Here is a 22,356-nt window from a genome sequence, read left to right as displayed (position 1 = left end):
TTGGGTTTAAAGATTTGGCAAGAGCAGGACATATGGATGAAGATTATTTTTGAGCGATGATAATGTAATCAAAAGAGTGCCAACCGCCATGACCCATGACTGGGTCAACCTTTCAAAATGATGATTAGAATCATTGGAGGATTGTCCGGCCCAAGTCAACTTGGGTTCAGGCATTAACACACGTCATCAAAACGGTCCACCGGTATTGCATTTGGATTTTAGTATTTATTTATAGAAAACCTAATCCTAATTAATTATCAGATTATATTTTTCGGATAATGGACGCAAGAGAGTTTTTAATGTAAAAAATTCAAAAAAGGCTTTTTCCAATTATGTAATGAAAAATTTATTTGGTATTTTTCATTATTGTAGGATTAATTATTTAAATAATTAGAAATTAGAAATTTTGTTTTTATACATGTATTTAGATACATTATTATTTAGAAAGCATATATTTGTTAGAAAAGTTTAAAATTATTATTATTATAATACGTATAAAAAGGATCTTTATGTTTACATTTTAAATCATCTTGGGCCGCCAAAGATAACATATAAGCCCAATTTATCATTATTTCAAGGCCCAATCATTTACCCCTATGTTGTTATACTTGGACCAAAAAATGAGCCCAATTTCCCAGTCTTCTAAGACCTAAGCATTTGATATGTCATCCTGTTTGTTTAAATGGATCAAAAAATGAGCCCATTTTGCTGATATTCATGGGGAAGTGTTAGCCACTGGTTCAACGTGATACTTAAGAAAAAAAAAAGTAATTAAGGTATTATTTTTAAAATTTAATAAAAATAATGTATCAAATGTAAATTTTTTTTAATTATCATTTTAAATATAGAAGAATAGAAGAAATAGAATTTATAAGTATCAAGAATTGAACTTTAATCTAATAAAATTTTACATTTTTAAAAGAACGACGAATTATCCAAATAAAACTTTGAATTAATATTTTAATCGATTTTTGATTAGCAGTTATGGATCCCATATTATATTCATTAAACATTAACAATAAAATAGAGGTTTAGTAGCTTTCTCGGAGAAGGAAAAGCTCTATAAAGCAATCAATGGCGTGTGGAGTACTGTTAATGAAATCACTCAAATTATATTAAAATTTAGTCATGCAATTTATTAACAATATGGAAAAAGAAAGCAATGAAGAGTGAAGACCAAGTCCAACAGAAAAATGCAAAAAGACGAAACAAGACAGCAGATGGAAGTTAGTTTGGGTCCAAAGTTTGGACCCTTTTTGTCCAAAAAAATACAATGTGTGAAGAGAGAGAGGAGAGACCCCTCAAACGTGGATTGCAGATAGGGAATCAACCAATCATAATCCTAATCTTATCCACGTGTCAATCACCCATTCACTGCTCCAAATCCAGCACCAGAAATATTTTTTAGCAAATTCAAAATTCCAACCAAAATAAATTGTAAAACAAAGAAAAAATAATATCTTCGAAGAGCTGAAGAAAGACTGTAAAAGAGGGCAGCAAAGGATAGGATTTGTAGAGTTCGAGCGGCCACATATCCGAAACAGCGAAGATTTATTTAGAAATGGCGGCTGCAGCATCATCCTCCATGACGGCCACCGCCGTTTTGATTCCATGTGTCCCCACCGCCGTTAGAACAAGCAGCTGCTCTGCCTTGCCGCCCCTTCCGCGTCGCTTTTCCAACGTTTCCTTTGCCACTTCCGTTAAGTTGATTCCAGGTACTGCTGTTTTAACATTCCATTTTAACTTGCAATTCACTTGCAAAAAGTACATGCATTTCAACACGTTTCTTTACTTTATTTTATTTATTTTTTGAAAGAAAATGAAAGCTTAAAGATCAGGTGAGTTATGAGTTGACTTTTACCTTTTGTTGTTCTAGCACCATATTTGGAACTGAAGATCTGCCTTGTTTGTTTTGGGTATGCCTTTGAGCTTATTAAAACGAAATCTTTGGTGGCCGTGGGTGATGTAGGTTTACAAATGTTGTGTTGGCGATAGTGACAAAGTATTACAGTAGCTGGAGGAAAGTAATTGTGAGGGCTTTGTCTGATGAATGGGGCAACTGGCAATGGTTTAGTAGAAAACTATCTTGTTTTTACCTTCAACACATGGTAATTAGGGAAACGGGGATGAAGTTGGTGAGGCCAATTCAATTACTTTTTCCTTTTACATCTTGACTGTGGCCTGGAAATTGGGGTTAAGTTTTCAATATAATAAAAGCAAAGGTGGGGATAGAATGTGAGTACCAAGTCTCGAAGGATCTTCTTTTAATGCAAACTTTGGAAAATGCGCATGTAAAATGTATATTCAGAAATTGCTTTTAGAAACAACTTTTAGTAAGTGGTCTAATTGATAATCCTGCTCTTCCTTTCTAATGCATCAAGTTAATAAGCCCAGCAGATTCATTTGCTGAGATTGTGTACATTTCTTAAAAGTCTCCAGGATATATATATATATATATATATATGTATGTATGTATGTATGTATGGCTAGCTTATTATTTATTCCATGCCCAATTTTTGTTTCGAAAACAGAATCCCGGAGGTTTTCTCTGCTCCAGACAAAGGCTTCAGAGGAGACCTCTGTTGATGCTGGGGAGCTTTTCACTGACTTGAAGGAAAAGGTGAGAAGATGGCCTTATTACAGTACCATTAACAATTCTAGTCATTATATCTTCTAAATAATCAATTTCTTGCTCTTTAAGCTGCTTAGGCTGAACTGACCTATCTTTTTTCTCATGTTTTCTAGTGGGATAAAGTTGAGAACAAGTCCACAGTTGTTCTTTATGGTGGTGGGGCAATAGTTGCTGTTTGGCTATCTTCTATTCTTGTTGGTGCTATTAACTCAGTCCCTTTGGTAAGTGAACTCTTAACACTACCCTTTATTATTCTTACAACGGGGCTATACTCAGCAATAAAATTGCTACAAACGTGTCTTCCCTTTCCCTTTCGACTAAATCGCTGATCCAATCTGAAACGATTTTCTGTGCTTAGCAGCTTCCTAAGATAATGGAGTTAGTTGGACTTGGATATACAGGATGGTTTGTCTACAGATACCTTCTCTTCAAGGTAAGATCTGTTAAATTATGTTGTCCCATGAATGTTAATGCTGGATAAAGATTTACAAGTGCATGAAGAGATGATGTATTTGATGAATTTGAACCAAGTTTTAAGAGTTACACACAGCATTTTGAATCTTAAAATTGGCTTATGTTCGAGATGGTTTTTAACTTAACGTAATAGCTCAATTTACAATTAAAATTTTATTGGTTTTGCAGACTATTTAGAACTAGAAATCACACATACACACACACACACATATATATGCTCACAAAAAACCATGTGTTAACAACACGTGTATGTCAGTCAAGCAGGAAAGAACTAGCGACAGATATTGAGGCAGTGAAGAAGAAAATTGCTGGAACAGAATAGATGCACAAGATTGGCATGCTTAATTACTTGCGATCATTTTCTTTCTGATCACTTTTTATCTTGTAAAAGAGACGTGTGTATCCTGTAATCGTAGGAATGCCTAGTATGAATTCTTGTGACTTGTCAATTTATGTGTATGGGTATAATTTCCATCTGTGTATATATATATATATATATATATATGTGTGTGTGTGTGTGTGTGTGTGTGTGTGTGTGTGTGTGTGTGTGTGTGTGCCATGTTAATGTGGAGAAAGTAGCCCGTTTCTTCCATCAAATGTACATCTGCATAGTCCCTTAGCAAAATGCGTTAGAATCGAATTTGAGTCGCAAAGATTATACAAATTTCGGTTCTTTTTCACGTTAAAGACTCTAGAATTCACATTTATTCTCATCGCATTGGAATCATTCGGTGCAGAAAAAAGAAACAAATTCAGGCCTACAAAAGCTTCTTGATACTACTACTCTACAAATCTATGGGTTGGCTAAACTTAAGTTGAACACTGTCTGTAAGGAAGACGTAATCATTGTTGAATTGCAGGCTCTTTTCCTACACGTATGGGGAGGATTTTAACAGCCTGAATGTCATTCTATGTGAAACTTGTGAGTATGAGCTGGACAAGCACTTAAAACTATATAACAACATTATTCATAGTTTTGTTAATGCTAACCGCCTGCCACCACACGACGAAATATGCTTCATGTTTAAATTCTAGAACACATGAAATTGCTAGCCATGAATTTGGTTTTGGTGAAAGAAAGGTGATTAAGGCCTCCCAGCTAGCAGTAATGGTTCTGTCCGCAGCCATATCAACGATGGCAACAGAAACCAACATTTTCATAAGACAATCCATTTAACATGATGAAGCCATTCTTAGAGAGTGAGGTGAAACACTAGCATCTAGCTGGACATGTATACAAAATCAAGAATCATAAATATATGCTTAATGCTATGATGAAAAATCAAGAGTCATAGAAACACTGAAACTATGCAAAAAAAGAAAAAAAAACATGATAATCCCACAAAATCCACCAATCAAAGCTACCCTATAATCAAACTTGATCCCCAACCGAAAAATATAAAAAAGAAAAGCTCAGGGAATGACACCATCATCAATCTTAACTAATTCTCAACGGAAGAGGATAACATGAAACCATATAGCCAGAAAAGGTTTCAGCATCAACTAGACTAACTCATAAATCAACAAATACTCAATTCCAATATCAGAATCAAGATAAAAACTGAAAAAAAACCCATGTCAAATTTTAAGGGAAAACAATACCATTAACATAATTAAAGGTAAACGTATTGTTATAGGATATATTGAGCATCCGTAATACTTAATAAACCATAACAATTAAGCATCCCAAATCTCAAATAGTAACAAACAGCATCACCATATCTTTAAATAAAATTTAAAAATACCATTAAAAATGTAACAAAAAAAAAGAAGAGGAACTTTAGATCTTATCTATGTCCTCATCCTCAAATTCAATATAATCATCGGCCACCCCATCATCTTCCTCATCAATCCCACCGGTAATCCCTTCATTCAACCGCGTATTCTCAGGAAGCTCTCCATAAGCCTTCAAAAGCCTAGCTTCATCGGGCATGTATTTCAAGATGACGTCAGCCTTGTCATCTTGATAATCCCTGAGTCCGACGAGGATGATGTCGCCGGCGGCGATCCAGACCTTCTTGTGCATCTTGCCGCGGATGTGGCACAGCCGCTTGGTCCCGTCAATGCACGTAGCTTCGCATCGGCCGTTGCCCAACATGCGGATGACTTGAGCGTATTCTTGCCCGTCTTCTTTGAAGATTAGCTCTCGTTTCTCGTCATCGGCTTCGTTCTTTCCCCTCTTTCTATTCTTTCCTCCCTTTCCTTTGTTCTTCGGCATCTTTGGTTCTTCCCGTTGCTTGCTCTCTCTGCTGATTAAAAATAACTGGCTTTTATTTTTTTTTAATTTGAAATTGATATTGTTCTTGATAAAGAAAATTGGAATGCCTTTTCTCTTTCTTTCTTTTCTATTTTTTTATACTTTAAGATTTGCGTGATTTACACGCAAAAATATTTTTATTTTTATTTATATGAGTATAAAATTTAAATACATTTGACATAATGACAATTTAAGCACGTATTAAATGGAGAATTTTGAATCAATTTTCTTTATAAAAATTAATGAAATTATAATTTTTCGATAAATTAGATATATTTTATTTTATTTTTATGAAATCGGTATGCAATTTAGTTGGATTTTTTTTTTTGGCCAAGCAGTTGCGTGTTTAAAAAGGTAATATAATATCATTATGTTTCTTTAGGTTCATCAGTTCACCTAACAAAAACTTTAGACAATGAACAGGATCAGTCAGCCCATCACCCCAACACTGAGAAGGCCGTCCAGACAATTATATTATGTCAATTTAATTACTAAGAAGAAAAATAAATTAATATTGGAACACTAGTTTCATTATAAACTGGAACCAACCACTAGCATCAACTCGACTCTTCAAAAACTTCATCAAACAGAAGTTGGTTTGTGCCTGATGGTTAACTCAGCCCTAAGATGGAGAATACCATTTATGAAGTAAAGACAGTCTTCAGCCATGAAAGATGGCCAAGGTATGGCAAATAAATTCCTGTACCCAACTGCCTTGCCGCCAGTGAATGTGTAGTTGCCCTTGTATTTGCTAGCGAACTCCTCTGTTGGCTTTGACCTTGCCGCAAATTCATAGTCCACTGCAAAACTTACCGAACCTTTTTCCTGCATTCCTAAAAACAACCCAAAGCAATGGAAAGAGCTCTGCTGGTCCATGTTGCAATGAGCTGACAGGAAGAAACCTTGTCCACCCAGGTGAAACGCCTGAGAATAAACTCGTCCAGATGGGAACAAATTTGCACACTCCTCCCTCTTCAAGTCCAGGTACACAACACATTGCTGACGCGGAAGTTCAAATTCCACCACCTTAACCGGCCGATACTTGTAAGCTCGCTCAACAAAGCGACGGTTTGAGGTGGCTGACTCCTCTGCAGCCAAGCTTCGTTGTCTGTGTGGGGCTTCAGCCTTGAAAAAGAGGGCCTCAAGCACAAGCTTTGATGAAACATCATGATCAAAATCATTACATGTCAACACCTTCTTAAGCTTCCGGCAGGTCATATAAGGAAAGCGAATAAACCTTGCAAGGCGTGAACCAAGCACTTCCTTTCGGTCTTCCAATTTTGGGTACTGAGCCCTCACCCACTTCAACATAAAGTCATACACAGCATCTTCAGATGCAATTTGCAGATCATCACTCGACAATATTGCCTCAATCCCAGCCAGTGGCAAAGCCATTACCTCTTCCTGGAACCTGGTAAAATGTGCCCCAAAAGCATAAATAAGCCTCTATATATGCACAATTTCTACTTTGCCTACGGCCTAAAAAGGAACAGAAAGAGAGAGAGAAGTAAATTCACTGCTCAGACTGTTCTGTTGTCATTAACATTGCTTTCAAATTATCCTTAAGTTTTCCAAAGACTATAGCATTAAACCCTCGTACTTTTTCTTTTTGACAAGAACATTAAAGCTTATTTTCCATGTTGATAATGAACATTTTCAAAATATAAGGACCAGAAGAGCTTAAAGAATACTGCTAGGACAACATAAAGATGGAGACTGGAAACTTATCTAACATCTAAGATTTTGTCTTACGGGCAGTTGCAACTAGGTAAGGCATGTAACCACATTAAGAGGGTAATAAAACTATCAATCTCATGTCAAACAAGAAATAAAGCTTGGAGAACAGGAGCTTACTTGGTCATGTCCTTGTAACGGGCAGCAAGATACTGTTTTGCAGCATCAGTCAATGGTTGGACAGCTTCACCCATTAATACACTTGAGGGAAGATCCAAATAAAGTAGGGCTGACTCTGGTGTCATGGGCAAATCGCGCAATAACTGGCTGCAATATCTCATGCAAGAGGCAACCTCAAATTTGTCAGCAGCCATTAGCACATCAAGCAAGGCAGGAGCTGTGGTGACAGATAAGTTGTTGCTATACATAAAATTCAAGAGCTCCATGAGGGCAGCTTCCTCTGTACATAAAAGAAACGTAAAAATTGTCATTTAACTTTGCCTGCTCATGCCTGTTTGAATAAGTGACATAACCAAGAACCATATATTGAAGTTTATGTCTACCAGAGGCATTGATTCTTAAGGTTACATGTCGTTGCTCTGACTCCCTCATCCCATTCGAGAAAAGCTAGAATTAGTCAATAAACAAGTAAACATATAAGTAATTACCAATAAAGAGAAGTGACAAATAATCTTGCAAGCTATATTTGCATTCTCGAAACACAATCTCTTTCTATTTTCTCCTTAAATATTTTTTGATAAAGAAAAACAATCTCTTACCTTGTAGAAGAATGGACTTTTTGCTGCTAAAATAGGAGAGCTGATATGCAATGTTTTAACTCTCAGAAATGTAGAACAATTCATGCTCCAGCTCGATTCATTGCTATTTGCATCCTCATCACCTACAAAAGTTCCAAGCAAGATCAAAATGTGAACTATGCCAAATTGCAACAATCAAGAGCCAAGTAATATGCAGTCGTGGCGCAAGGAGTGAGAATTGCAAGTGAACAACTAAAATCCTTTGTTAATGATACTATTTCAAAATAGAGGAATTTCCATCTCCTTTAGTAAGATAAATTCTGCATATCCACAAGTTTCTAATAGTTTTGTCTTTTGCATGATTGTTATTCAGTTAAAAACACAAATATTGGTAAGACATTTGCCAACCTTGTTCAAATAAAAGTTTCCAGAGTTTTGATCATAAAAACATATATAAGTAGTAAATGAACCAAATAGTATGTTGTCTAAACAACATCAAAACCTGATTGTGTTTCTTCAACCATTGCCACTGCCTCCTCATCTTGATTTTCACAGCCCACACCATCGTCCATATCAGGCTGGTTGTCATTTAAAATCTGCTCCTCAGGACATAAACTAAGATCCAAAACTGGAAAAAAAAATTAAAAACCAAAACTGTTAAAAAACAGACTACGTTCATATACAAGACACGTATAGTCGCAAAGATTCCCTGACAGCACAGCATAAAAACAAGTGTGTCAAACACAAAAGGTTATGAAGAAGTTTATATGTCAAAGTGAATAAATCTCAACTCTTTAAAGTCTCTGTCCCAACAACATCATATCAGGCTTCTTTTTACCCCTTCAAGTTGTATGCTCTTTAAGGCTATATCTTGGTGAATGGAGAGAGAGAAACAAGAGAACCATCGCAACAAAATCTACCTTCAGCACAATCTTTTATTTACAGAATTTTCAAACAAGTAAATTTATTGAACTTGAAAGATGGGGGGGGGGGGGGTTTAAGTGTCTAAATTGGATAAAGTTTTTTTTTTTTTCATTTTGATAATATTTTCCTTCAAAACTTTCATTCTCCCAAAAATTTCCCAAAAGCAGAGCCTTAATTTTCATTTTTTTTTCTCTTTTCCAACTCACCAACTCACGACCACAAAGAATCGTTTGTACAATCTAAATTAGTAGGCTTTCAAATTTATATTTTCTTTCATTTTCTCAGCTAACCAAACAGAAGCAATAAGAGGCATTTTGACAGAAAGAAATGAAAAACAAAAAGAGAGAGAAAACCTTAAAACTATGAAAGGAAATAATAATAAGCAACAAAGGGGAACATCAGCAAACCGTTTTCCTTCTTGATATCCTCTCGACGCCTTTTGCGGTGGCGGGCCCAATCGGCGATACTAGTGCAACCCTCTCCATCTGGGCGACACTCCTGGGGCCCACCCATAATCTCGATTCGAAGGAGTCTGTCGGAGAAATTACTATCGTTGAAAGCGAAACCAAAATCCCCATCGGAACCAGATGCCGCACGCGAAAAATCCGAATCCATCTCAGTTCTCGGGTCGAACAGATCCGAATTCAATTGATCTCTCATTCCAATCCACACTAAACCCTCTCTTCTTCCCTTCTTTTCTTTTTTCCCTTTTTCCCTCTTTTATATTAAAAAAACCAGATAATATGGTATAGCCAAAAATGTAGCTAAACAAGAAGTTAAGAAACCCTAGAAACGATGAGCTGGCGTTTCCCTAAATGAGGGAGGATAAGGATTTAGGTGCTGCTACTGGTGACTCCAAATTTGTAAATGCCCACAACAACTGAAGAAAGCATGTGCAGGCTTTTCGTAACAATTTTTTTTTTCCTAGAAAAAAAAAAAGCTTTTTATTTCATTTTTTGGTTGTAGCGTCAGTTTTTTAAGAAGCGGTTTCCTTTTATAACTAACCGGTTGACGGTGAGCCTCTGATATTGTTAATTAAGCTCATCGGATGTTTTTTATTTTTTAGGATAAATGGTATTGTTATTGGAATTTTATTTTTAATTTTAGTAATGGGTAATCTTTCCCTTTTAAATATCTTTATCTTCGTATTTTTTGTTTTTGTTTTGTTGATTACACAGTTATTAGTTCGTCAACGGTGCTTTTTGGTAAATTTAAATAAAAATTTTAAATGTTAAAAAAATAAAACATAATTTTAGGATTTTTTTTTTAAACATATGGATAACAAAATAATAATAATAATAAAGGGCAGTATATAAATGATGACGAAAAGATATGCATGAGAATAGGTTTAATACTATAGCATATTATATATTGAAGAAAAAAATCGAGATAAAATTAGAATATGTAATAACAGAGTTGTTGGGATCGGAGGTTTTTTTTTTTTTAGTTTAGGGATGCCACTAATCTTTCTAAAAAAAAAAATACAACTTAATTTTTATTAAAATATTATAAACAAACAAAAATTATTGGCATAATTTAATCAAAATTGGATGCTGACCAATGGAAATCAATATTAAAAAGATGGTCGATTAGATTGAAGGAAGAAATATTCTCAAAAACGAAACTTCGACTGATGAATTTAAAAATTTCACGATTTTGATTATTATTTTATCGTTACATATAATAATAGACGACAAGTAGGCCGCAATGCAAATTGCAACAATTTTTCTTATTCATGGGTAGGCAGAAGGTAAGAAAGTTGAATAAAATACTAGTGCTTACTAACATTATTAATTCTAATTATGTAAATTAATTATAAATTTATTAAATTTAATGTAAATAAATCTTTTTGAATCAGCTCAAAAAAAAAAAAAAACAACCTACGAAAGCTCCAAAATCCTTTGTTGAATAAAAAATAAGAAAAAAAAGCAACACTATAGCCATTCTAGAATGACTGCCTGACTGACTGAGTGACTGACCAAATTAATGCCGTTCTACTTCAACTAGAGCTTTTATTGGCCCCGCCTTCTCTTCTTTGATTGTAAACATATTGATCAATTCATTTTCTCTTTCAATAAAGCTGCTCTGCCAAACGTACCAGACCTTCCTATTTCTTTGTCAAATTTTAAATCATGTCCCTGGAACCACGGTTCGGCAGCATTTGTCACAGAGCATTTTAATTAATTTGAATAATTATAATTGTTTATTAAAAATCTATTTTTTTTTCATATTTTGCCATATTCTAGATAATGAAGAGACAAACGAAAATTGCGTTGGCTTTGGCCTCGTGAATTGATGAATTGACCCATTAAAAATATCACGATCCCAATGAACACGCAGCAAGAGGCATATTTAATTTTCTCTTGTCAACCAATCATCTCAAGTTGCTAATCGATTAGCAAACAAATTGAAAATTCAAACAAGGTTGCCCTCCCTAATAGCCAAGTCTTAACTATATTTCGAAGAAAATTATATTTGTATATCTTTCAAATTTTAATTAAAAAATCAAATCAGTAAATTAATAAACTTAAATGAGAATATTAATTATACGAAAGAAAATAATTAAAAACATCATTTATAATTTAAATTTAATTATTATTTATTCAATGATTGTAAAATTTTTAATAAAAATATTTACCTAAGATATATATTAAAATATTAAAACTATCTTCAGCTTGGTGATTAAAAAGTCTTACAAAATCATAGAAAGTGAGAGTTTGAACCACGCCAATCTTGTTTACTATCTATATTCGATGGATAAAAATATTAAAATTAGTTCAAATTTTATATACTTAATTTATATATTAAGACATTTAAAATTTTTTATTTTTAATTGTTTTTAGTAAAAAATTTCATAAATTTCTGTAATTTTTTTTTCTTTTTTCAATACCTAACGGAATCAAAAGTCATAAATGTACTTCACACTGCAGGTTGACAAATTAGCTCTATAAACCCTCAATCAAGAAAAGAAGTGATGGAGATGCGAAAGCGAAAATTAATTGAATTAATAAGATCAAGCTCTAGCATCTTTATTGACTAAAACATATATGGACAAATAGGAGAAATCAAAAAGTTAGTTCATAAAATAAAGAAATTAAGATTGATGAAATGCTATAAAATTAATACTTTATATTTTTACGAAAATATATCACATAAGAAAGTTGCCTCTGTTTCTTTAGATCATGCACAAGCATTTATTGGCGCTTTGAGCGTTGATTAGGCAGGAAGGCCTAGCTGATTAGTTGGCTTGCGTTGAAAACCTTAACAATGATCCTGCATCCATTAAAACTTGAAAAGCATAGGTAGCAGACCAGTTAACAACAAGGCCTAAAACAGGTCAATAAAAAACAAAGTAATAGTGTTATTAATACCGTTTCACAGACACTGTTTTTGCAAGGCAAAAGCACTTTCTGCAATCGTATCAGTTACCTTTTTTTTTTCTTTTTGGCAAAATGGTAAGTGGTGACAACGGGCAGATTTTGAAAGAACAAGAAGCAAGTAAACATTATATAAAGCAAAGTGAAATGGATAGATATTAGATGGAGATCAGTATATGAGAAGCAAATTAATGCTTGGAGCTCCCATCAATCCAAGCAAAGAAAATGAGAAGGCACGCGTCTCCTGAGTCATGTAAACCCATACGCCGCGCATTCAGCACTGTTAACCTGCGCAACCCAGAGGTGTCCATGAACCAGCAGACGTGTAACACCCTCTCATGTCCTTGTTTTGGACCGACGGGGGCTCTTTCCGAACCTCCCAATTAAGTCCAAAAACAAAATAGTCAAAACAATTAAAACTCCCAACTCAAGTATTAAAAACCACCAAATAAAGCACCCCATGATAGAAAAGTTCGAGACTCGTGGAAGTAGGCACCCCGGGGCGGCACCGTTAGGATTAGGTAAAGCTAAAATTAGTCTAATCTTTAATATTGGTGATCCTGACTAAGTACGACCCACCAAAGACGTCATCTGATCAGCAAAGAGCCAAAGACAAGCCGGCCAATAGGACAGACGCAGTTGTATGGTCCTAAGGAGGTTTACATAGAGATGGGAGAGAAGCGTCATGCTAGCAAAACCTTAGTAGACAAATAGAGGAGAAAATTTTGTGTACAAGGCTAGATTTTGTGCCTAGTGAAACGAGGGAACAGAGATGAGCGAGCGTGGGTTTAATCTCTGACAAAAAAGGGAAAAAATAAGAAATTGTTGATAGTTTTGTTCTATGATACAGAGAACGCTAATGCAAGGCACACGCATGCAATTGCTATTTTTTTACTAAAAAAATTCTCTTCGTCCCAAATTCCCATATTTATTTTGGCAAAAAAAATCCCATATTTATAGTTTTTTTTATTTTTACTAAGTTTCAAAAAATAATTTCAATTTTGGTGTATATTTTTTTTATAAATTTGATGTTTCATAATTTTGGATGTTGATAAATAAATAAATTATGAAAAATAATTTTGGAATAAAAAGATATTTAAGTGTTTAAAAAAGACATAATTTTCTTTAAAAAAATTTAACAAAAGAAAAAGATATGTAAGGAGTATAAAAACGCAACCGTTGAAATGTATGGTTTATGATGACCAGCTTCGTACAAAGAGTTTATCTATAAAAAAACGTGACTATCTTGTCTTTGTTACGGTGTTTAATTTCTCTTGCGTCTATGCCAATACAGTGTCTTTTGTTTTTTCTTTTGGCCAAAAAAAAAGTGTTTGCGAAATCTATTTGCAAACAAAAGAGCAGTAGGATTTGAAGAAAAAGAACATATTAGACTATTAGTTGAATTGAATTTCTGTTGACAATAAAGGGGGCTTTAAACTTAGAAAGAGGTAGCCGAAAGGAGCTCCCTTCACCCCAATGCCAAAAAGATGAAGACAAACCACGTCTCCCAGCTCATGCAAACCCTTAGCCTGCACGGCCCACACCCGCATCATGGTGTATACGGTGCGCAGGCAGGGCTATCCATGAACTAGCAGCTGTGTAGCAACTGTGCCATCACCTCCTTTCAGCGTTAAGGGCTCCATTGGGCGCTACCAAAACCCAATTTCATTGATACTCTCGTTCCTCAATCCTTATATATGTAATTGGGCTTGCTCTACATATATACTATAATTTGGACTATTAAATTTTAAGGATATAGAGAATCTCCGAGTGGGATTTTCTGCCTCAGTGTTGGTGAAACGTTGCATGTAATTGTGAAAAAGTAGCTGATGGGCACCTTTTCCCTTTGACAAAAAATAAAACTAAAAAATTTACTATATGGGAAATAACTATTATTGGTTATCATATATTCATTTTATAGGAATAGTCATGAACTATAAAGTAAAAATGATCCTTTTATTTTATCGAACTTTCAATCAACTTTTTTCATTATTCAAACCCAAGATTTTTACATTAGAATTTCTTTTTTTTTTATTAACGAAATGTATGGTAATTTAAAAATATAAAAAATTTATTAAATATTGATATTTAAATTTCAAATTTATTTTATGTATTTAAAAACTAAAATGTATAAAAAAAGATCATAATTATTTTTGGATACTCCAGTCATTATGGATTATGAATGCATATTTTGCCCATCCTGTCATGTCATTTTTACATTAAATAATGGAGAGGAATTAACTTATACACAAAAATTTTACACTTTTTCAAATAATTGATCTTAATAGATTTAAATAATGAGATTAAATTATTTTTTTATTTAATTTTTTAATTCATTAGATATATTAAAATTAATAATTAAAAAATATATATATTTTTAATTTTACACTATATAAGTTAATTCAAACTCTTTAAATAATTATAGTATACGCTAATTTACGTAGTCTCAACTCAAAACCATTAAAAAAGTAAAATAAAAATATTTCAAAAAAATAAAAGAAAGTAAGGTAAAAAAGAATTATTTTGTATGGCTATCGCTTATGAGGTGTAATAATTAAGAGTGTAAATGATATATTAGTATTCGTAAGTTACTTAAGTTTGATTCGAATAAAACTTAAATTCAGCTTAGTTATTATTGAGTCGAGCTTGAACTCGAATAGCTTAACTTATCGATTGAGTCAAGTTTGAGTATTTTTATACTCTATTCAAGTTATTCGTGAGCTTAATTGAACTTTTATATTTTAATATATTTTAATTATTTTAATTGATAAAATATCTCGAACTTAAGTTTGAATCCGAGCATAAATAATTAAGTTTTTATCGAATATAAAAATTGAGTTTATTTTTATATATTAATCGAATTTAATCAAGCGAGCTCAAATAACTCATTTTTTATCACGAGTCAAGTTCGAGTTAAAAAAAAATTCAATCAAGTTTGAGTCAAATTTCAAACATCAAATTTGGAGTCAAATTCAAGCTTGAGTTTAATACTGTATTAACTCAAACTCGATCGATTACAACTCTAATAATGACAATGAGTATCACGTCTGTATAAAGATCTTTATCTTCCAAATGGAGAAAAAGATATTTATATTATATAAATTAATTAATATCAAAACTATTCACATTTGAAGGTGAAAATTACTAGTATAATAATATATAATTGCAAATGTCTCCATTTGAAATTATTATAGTCGTTGATTCATGATTGATTTCCCTCTTTAATTCAAAATCCTGATCAAGAGATCAGGTACGAAAAACAGTGGTCCTAAAGGCAAAAAAAAGCCAAAAAGATTCTTGAATTTGAAATATAAAGCTCTATAAATAAAGATGAACAAGTGATATATATATATATATATATATATTTCAATGCCTTCGATGAGTTATAATCAACTTGGGAGGACTTTTTATGTGGGCAGCAAAGTGCAGTTCCCTGGCGACAGGCGATCAATATCTATGCCTGAAAAATAAAACATTGATTAGCCGATCCAAAACATTAGTTCAATGCAAACAGTCTTCATTAGAACTTGGGTCATGATGAGATATCAAGAAAAAGCAAAATAAATTCCACCATGTTACCGCAATGGAAAGTACAACTCAAGCAGAAGCAAAAAAAAAAAAAAAGGTGAGGAATTAAAGCGAGGGAAAAAGAGACACGGAGCTCCCTTCACTCCAATATCAAAAAGATCAAGGTAACCACGTCTCCCAGTTCATGCAAACCCTCAGACTGCGCACCGTTGGGCCTCGATATTGCTGGCTCTTCTACGCATCCAGGGGCATTCATGAACTAGCAGCCGTAGCCTACCATCACTTCCTTTCAGGTTTGGAGTAAGAGAGCCCCGTATTTGGATCCCATCCATTCAAACCCTACACAAACAATCACCAAATATGAAAAAAAAATCATTATAATCGTTTAAAACTATATACTATAGTACGACTATTTATAGTAAGTACTATGATTATGCTGTACAAAGTGATTAAGCTGAGACTTGTGAGACTGAAGGAAAATGGAAGGTCCTTTTATAAGCCAAAACATGTGGAAGCGAAGCAATCTGGGCCGTCGAATTAGCAATTTACAGAGAATCAGGGAATAAGATTTTCTTGTCTATAAATTGATTAAGACGAAATCAGTGGTAAGGAATGGGGTATCTTTTCAATCATGGGTTATTATTATTGGTCGGTGTGACATGATTTCATTGTATAATTAGTTGGTTTCTGATCAATATTTTGTTATGAATTGAAGAATTAGCGGGTCCCAATGACGAGAGAAATTTTCTTCTTCAAGCAAGAATATACGTGATAGAGTTTTTAAACTGCAGAGTGGGAATTGGTATCTTGTTATTATTCTCCACTACAAGGCAATAGCAAATTAAAAGGAGGGATTTCTTTTCATGACTTAAACAATTGTTTTGGCCAACATATTTCTCTGAGTTTGTGCACTGACGCAGCTTGATTAGGTTTTTTTTTCTCTAACTGGTGGGTTACCTCATTTGTTGCTGATTGAGAACTGTTATTTACATTAATCCGAGGTGATGTTAAGATTTGAAAACTATTTACACTTTAATGTGGGTCAAGACTTAAGATATATCTTTTAGCTTGCCTTTTTCAAACGTTCTTCCAAGAATCTTGTTGAGTTTCAAATTTCTATGATGAGCAAGGCAACTCTGTTTGCCTTGTGTCAAGTGTAGCAATTTCCATCTTCCGAAAATGAAATTTATACTCATCTATTTCTTTTCTTCGTTTCCTTCTTCTTCTTCTTTTTTCAAGATGAGATATTTTTTGATGAATTAGAAAATTTGTAAGAAAAAAATTTTAAGAGTAATTGGATTATTGATTGAAAATTTTGTATATTTATAAATAAGTGAATTTTTTAGGTATGAAAAAAATATATAAAAAAATTATAGGGTCTAACACAGATCCCATAAGATTAAAAGAAATTGAGAGTATTTTTATAAGTGTATATATTTAAATGTTTGTAAATGAATTAAAAGAGATTAAGAAGTTATATGTAGATATAATGATTATTTTATTTAGGTAAACTATAAAAAATTAAAATGATCCACGTAGGTATGAGTATATATAGGTATATATTTATTTGGATTAAGAATATTTTATAAGATAAAAGAAGAATAAAAGAATTTATAGATATTAATTGTGAGTATTTAATTTATATGTTTATAATTTTTTATAAGTGATTTTTTTTAATCTGTTGATATAAGTTTATTGGGTCGAGCTATATTAAATTACTGTATATTAATTGATTGATCATTTGATTTTACTTTCGTTGACTTTGATTATTTAATTAAATTAAAAAATTTTTAACTTAATAACTAGTATTAGAGCTATAGTAATTTTAACAAGTTTCACATTATATATACTTTTAATTCTAGCAAATTTATGAAAAAATGTTGTTCTTACAAAGCACTATTGATCACTCAAATAGAACCAAATAGTTGAATCGCAGTTTAAACTTTGGAACTAACCAATAACCATCACTATGCCGAAAGTAGTAGCATATTCTTTAGCACCTGGTTGCTTTCCAGAGAGGACCACTACATAAAAAGATAAACAAGAATGTTAAAATGCATTAACTTTCCCAGTCCAAGCAATTTAAGAAGGAAATTTTGCTAAGAAAGAAATCTGTAAACTAATATAAAAAAATATATAAGGTGGTAGATGAAGGTGCTATGTCACTATATCAATAATGGATTACAGGAGCAATGTTATTATTAATCAAAGAAAAAAAAAATATGAGTGTGTTCAGATACTTCTTGTATGCTTATTTGATGATGGTGGATATTGGGTCATTTCTGGAAATCCTTTCCTTTTCAATTGGATTCTGGGGTTTTTTTAATATACGCAAAAAAGATACCACCACAATTATAAGTTTAGATTCCGAATCGCTTTTCCTTTGTTTAATGCATATCAAAGTACAATCTTACGTTGCATTACATCAGTGTTTTTTTTTTTTTTTTCATGGTCAAAAGCAACAAAATAGTATAAAATTTCAAAACTTTTTTGTTTAATAGATGATGCAGTGATTATATTCAAATTTCTGATTTTTAAAGAGCAATTAATGAAAGATGGAAATAATTAAACAATAAATTAGATTCACGGGCTAACTATTTCATCTCTTGGGTAATAACAAATGATAGCAATCTAAAAACAAATGGCTCCTGGACGAGAGACCATTATGAGAATCATCTATTTATTTTAGGTAGCTAAATTATTTACCTGCATTTGAATCTGGAAAAACGTCTTGCCAAAAGATGTACTTACCACTTCAAGCGTTCTTCAAACAAACGGGCAATTTTATTTTATTTTTTGTGCGGCTAGCTAGACCGCAACAGTTAAGAATATTTTTTGTAGATATTATAATCTAGAAAGACAGTTTGGTGTTGATGTTAATCAAGTTACTAGGGAGCTGGATTGTAGTTGGTCCACGATATGGTGCGATAACATTAATTTCTCATTACATTTCTAATTCTAAGATTACAGGCAAAAAAGTTGATGTACAATCTTTATAAGCTAGCATTGCTCTTTGGCGAGATCTGGCACACCATGTAGAGTTTCAACCAGCAACATCTAACATCAATCTACATGGAGCCCTTGGTAGCTGCGCAAGATTGCTAGCCTTCTAGTCTTGCTTCTAGTAGTTTTACCTTCAAGGTATTCTCCTTAAAACCCTGAGGCAATTTCAGCGAAGAATCAGATTTTTCAAAATCTGGAGATGTCAACTTCGATACCCATTGTCGAACTGGACTAGCACGATCTTTGAATACAGATTGAACAGATGAATCTTCCCTCAAACTACTCTCAGGATGAACCTTGTCACCTTCTAAGGACATGGAATGATTTCTGATTAAGCTATCAACCACATGCCTTGAACTCGATCCACGGATTCCATGCCGTCTGTCTTTTTTATCATATATACGCTCCCCAGTAGCCATTTGTTCATCAAGCTGCCTTCGCGAACTATGCAATTTACTGCCCTTAATGACATCTCGAGACAACACCTTTTTCCTTGTCGAATTTGGGTTTCCTAATTCTTCAGGATGACTTAATAAAGCATCGTTCCCATGAATTTTACAGCTCCTCTTGCATTGGACTCTGTTTGCAGTTTTTTTCAGTTCATCGCGCTGAGAGTCACTATTACTGGAATCTTCTTCATCAGCAGCACCTTGAGGAGCACTAACAGCCTCATTTAATGGATAGGACTCTAAAGAATGTTGGCGTGAGCAATTCTGTTTAAGCTCACTTTTCCTTGATCCAGTGGAGCGATTAGCTTCAAGAAATGTTTCTATAACAAGGCTTAACTTGTCAACAATTGTATTCTTTCCAGCAGGCTCGGTTTGACCTTCAGCAAGCTTCATTTGCATCCGCTCATCAAGCCATGCCTCTGAAATATGGAGAATTAGCCGCTCAGGGTTTTCCCCATCAACTTCATCAATCTGATGCTTGTGCTTTAGGAACCGCACCTCCTCTTCGTATTCTCTTATTCCCCTAGCAAATTCATCACACAAGTTCTCCAGTAGAATTCGTGCTTTTCTCTCTCTCTCAAGTTCTTTCAATGTATTAGCAAAAGACGATCTAACCTCAGAGAGTTCCCGAGCTAACTTTCGGTGCATGCTTTCAGAACGCTTTCTTAACTTCCTCTCATCTTCTAGCTCATCTCTTACTGACTGAATGGTAGCTTTGATTCTATCTTGCTCCTTGTTCTTCCTAACAATTTTATCCTGTGTAACTTTCTTCATCAAATTGTCCATTTCTTGTCTTTCTGTTTGCTTCTCTTGCAGCAACTCTTTGATCTGGCCCCAAGAAAGATCCAGTTCCACTTTCAGAGATTTTACTAACAACATGTTTGATACATGCTGTTCTTCAAGAGCCCAGATTCGGTTGAGTACCTTGAGCAACTCCGTTGATGTCTTAAGGCTATAGCCTGATCCCCCAATCCTTCCCTTAAAGTCCAAAGAACTAGATGGCGTGATTGTAGGGTGACAAGGTGCCAACTGCAAAGAACACAACTACAGATCTATTAAAGTGTTACACTTGCAGTAAAACAGCTTTATACTAATCTGTTACATGAGGAAGTATAACCAAAACAAAGAAGAATTGCAAAGTTGATCACAAAAATCAACTTAATCTTTACAGCGGTCACTGAAAATAATATGGTTTCATCCAGCAGGAGAATTAGCCACAAAATTATACACTAAAATTATGCATAATCTACATAACTTTAACCTGTTTTATGTCTCATCTACAATTTAAGAGAATTACCGTTTCCCTTATCTCAAATTAGAAAGATTATCAGTTGTCAGAAGATTTGGTCTAGTTGATAATCTTGATAGTGCACAACTAAGACATTAACAGTCTTTCACACCTCATGGGGATGTATGGCGGTTTTTAAATGTAATTGATGAAGGTACTTGGAAGCTCAATGGAGGATGATCTGTTTCTATTGAAAAGAAATATCCTTCATGAGGCTAAGGATGCTCTACATTGCATATAACTTTTTTAGTTTTAATATCTAAATACAATACCAGTTTAACCAAAGAATAGAAACAGATCTACAGATTATGGCGGATAGATGTTGACCTCCATTGAGCTTCCACAACTTGCTGGAGATACAGGCTGTAGAGCACGACCATTTCTTTCAACTGCTCGATGGTGTTGCATCGTTGATGCTGCAATATGCCTCCTCAAGCTACTTGCGCTTGCTGGCTGACATGAGATGAAGTAAAGATTAATTATAAAAGAAGAGGGAACTGAAGGACACATGTGATCAGACGTCCCTTAAATGGACCAAGATCAACAAGCCAGAAATAGAGAAGAAAAATCGATTACTAGTTTACAAGTTGCAACTAAATAGCAATGCATCTCAAACATATATTCGAAACAAGATAATCAGAAAAAGAACCATTTAAAATATAAAATCTATTTCCAAGAAAAATTATGAGCAAATGAACTAACCAATCAAGCAGCAAAGAAAGCAACTCTCACTGAAACAACATACCAGTTTATTGATGATTAAAGCTACACTAAACAAACCATACAAACTTCAACTATTATGCAACCAAAAACACGTAGACCACATTAATCCAAAGACATGGCTTTTCAATTCAAACTGGCCATAGATAAGCAGTACTAGAAATGGTGACTAAAGCAACAGAAAGTGAAACTTAAAGGAAAAGAAAAGAAAAAGCTGGCATGTTTTCCACTAGACCAAATGTGTGCGCCCCACGGAAGCAACTGGAAAACCAGACATGAGACAACTAAGCATCTGAACAATTAGTGTAAAAAAAAAGGCAAAATTTTCAGCATTCACAGTAAAGAATATGCAGAGGAAAGAAAAAGAAAGAATTAAGGACGGAGAACAACAAGAAACACAAGGAACACTAAAGCCACCAAACAATTAGAATCTAAAAAAGGCAAAAGCCTTTTTTTTTTTTTTAACAAAAGAAAGATAGCTAAACAAATAAAAAAAAAATTGACCCCCACTTAACCTCAAAAATAAAATTAAAAAGCAACCCAGAGAACCACAAAAGCATTATACTAAAATTTAAACAAAAGCTTAAAACTTTAAAACAACAAACATTTCCCTCTTTTTTGGAGTTTACTTCTAAGATAGAATGCCGGTACCTGATAAAGGGGAGTACCAGGAGGATCAACATCAGCATCAAAACCCTTGTATTTAAAATGGTGTAGGCGAAGCTTGGGAGCTCCTTTGCGCCTATTGAGAAGTGGGTAGTGAGGTTGAAGTTCCCAAAGGTTGGCACAGAGTTTTCTAGCAGAAATAGAAGGTCCAGTAGGAAGTTGGAGGAAGTCTCGAGTAGAAGTGGCATTTTGAGAAGAGAACTCAAGTCTCCAAGTAGGTGATGGAGTGGAGAGGCCAGCTCTTTTCCCTACCAGGATCCCGCGTTTCAACTTTTTCACCATGAATTCTTCCTTTTCTCCTTCCCTCTCCACAACTTTTTCTTTTCTTTCCGTCTTTGATTTTCCTCTCTCTCTCTCTCTTCAAATTTTCAAACTGTGGGTTGCTTGTGCTTCTCTCCCTTTCTTTCTCCACTCATTCTACTTCTACTTTTTTTTTTTTCACTCTTTAATTGGAGTGAAGTTCTCATGGCTTTGTCTCATGTCAGTTCTGCTTTCACTCTTCTCTGCTTTGTCTCTTCTCCCAGTTCTGGTCAGTCTCGAGACAAGACTCAAATTTTCATTGCTACGTGGGCATGTGCATCTCCCTCTTTTCGTTTTTTTTTCCCT

General features: G+C 33.9%; 3 protein-coding genes, 1 long non-coding RNA gene and 1 pseudogene across 5 annotated transcripts; 1 reads left to right on the top strand and 4 right to left on the bottom strand.

The window, feature by feature from the left end:
* Nucleotides 1–1,426: 1,426 nt before the first annotated feature.
* LOC111304804 (protein CURVATURE THYLAKOID 1A, chloroplastic-like) lies at nt 1,427–3,580 on the top strand. Its single transcript, XM_022901757.2, has 5 exons — nt 1,427–1,715; nt 2,532–2,620; nt 2,746–2,853; nt 2,994–3,065; nt 3,363–3,580. Exons 1-5 carry the CDS (start codon nt 1,562–1,564, stop codon nt 3,426–3,428), a joined length of 489 nt encoding a protein of 162 aa, XP_022757492.2. The 5' UTR covers nt 1,427–1,561; the 3' UTR covers nt 3,429–3,580.
* A 1,109-nt stretch (nt 3,581–4,689) lies between these two features.
* LOC111304805 (eukaryotic translation initiation factor 1A pseudogene) lies at nt 4,690–5,438 on the bottom strand (annotated as a pseudogene). The gene has a single exon (XR_016331532.1). The product of XR_016331532.1 is annotated as a eukaryotic translation initiation factor 1A pseudogene (transcript).
* A 263-nt stretch (nt 5,439–5,701) lies between these two features.
* Nucleotides 5,702–9,413, bottom strand: LOC111304803 (BTB/POZ domain-containing protein POB1-like). Its single transcript, XM_022901756.2, has 6 exons — nt 9,127–9,413; nt 8,298–8,423; nt 7,817–7,938; nt 7,601–7,664; nt 7,218–7,497; nt 5,702–6,774 (listed from the first exon to the last, which is right to left on the bottom strand). Exons 1-6 carry the CDS (start codon nt 9,377–9,379, stop codon nt 5,946–5,948), a joined length of 1,674 nt encoding a protein of 557 aa, XP_022757491.2. The 5' UTR covers nt 9,380–9,413; the 3' UTR covers nt 5,702–5,945.
* Nucleotides 9,414–11,828: 2,415 nt separating this feature from the next.
* On the bottom strand, nt 11,829–12,224 carry LOC111305952 (uncharacterized). Its single transcript, XR_002692079.2, has 2 exons — nt 12,091–12,224; nt 11,829–12,007 (listed from the first exon to the last, which is right to left on the bottom strand). It is a non-coding gene; the product is annotated as an uncharacterized LOC111305952 (long non-coding RNA).
* Nucleotides 12,225–18,545: 6,321 nt separating this feature from the next.
* Nucleotides 18,546–22,145, bottom strand: LOC111305951 (uncharacterized protein At5g41620-like). The gene is made up of 3 exons (XM_022903837.2): nt 21,736–22,145; nt 20,692–20,817; nt 18,546–20,105 (listed from the first exon to the last, which is right to left on the bottom strand). The coding sequence occupies exons 1-3, from the start codon at nt 22,030–22,032 to the stop codon at nt 18,726–18,728; spliced, it is 1,803 nt and encodes a 600-aa protein (XP_022759572.2). The 5' UTR covers nt 22,033–22,145; the 3' UTR covers nt 18,546–18,725.
* Nucleotides 22,146–22,356: the final 211 nt, after the last annotated feature.

The sequence above is a fragment of the Durio zibethinus genome, chromosome 21, assembly GCF_047325235.1.
Source record: "Durio zibethinus cultivar Kanyao isolate XHJ-2024 chromosome 21, ASM4732523v1, whole genome shotgun sequence".
Lineage (NCBI taxonomy): Eukaryota > Viridiplantae > Streptophyta > Magnoliopsida > Malvales > Malvaceae > Durio > Durio zibethinus.
This window is presented reverse-complemented; position numbering and strand designations above follow the sequence as displayed.

Excerpts from the sequence above, each read along its gene's own strand:
- LOC111304804 (XM_022901757.2), top strand. The coding sequence starts at position 1,562 with ATGGCGGCTGCAGCATCATCCTCCATGACGGCCACCGCCGTTTTGATT. Across the intron at positions 1,716-2,531 it reads TTCCGTTAAGTTGATTCCAG|AATCCCGGAGGTTTTCTCTG; the intron begins GTACTGCTGTTT and ends TTTCGAAAACAG. Across the intron at positions 2,854-2,993 it reads CTATTAACTCAGTCCCTTTG|CTTCCTAAGATAATGGAGTT; the intron begins GTAAGTGAACTC and ends TGTGCTTAGCAG.
- LOC111304803 (XM_022901756.2), bottom strand. The coding sequence starts at position 9,379 with ATGAGAGATCAATTGAATTCGGATCTGTTCGACCCGAGAACTGAGATG. Across the intron at positions 7,665-7,816 it reads AAAGTCCATTCTTCTACAAG|CTTTTCTCGAATGGGATGAG; the intron begins GTAAGAGATTGT and ends GACTAATTCTAG. Across the intron at positions 6,775-7,217 it reads CGTTACAAGGACATGACCAA|GTTCCAGGAAGAGGTAATGG; the intron begins GTAAGCTCCTGT and ends ACATTTTACCAG.
- LOC111305951 (XM_022903837.2), bottom strand. The coding sequence starts at position 22,032 with ATGGTGAAAAAGTTGAAACGCGGGATCCTGGTAGGGAAAAGAGCTGGC. Across the intron at positions 20,818-21,735 it reads CTGGTACTCCCCTTTATCAG|CCAGCAAGCGCAAGTAGCTT; the intron begins GTACCGGCATTC and ends ATCTCATGTCAG. Across the intron at positions 20,106-20,691 it reads GTTGTGGAAGCTCAATGGAG|TTGGCACCTTGTCACCCTAC; the intron begins GTCAACATCTAT and ends TGTTCTTTGCAG.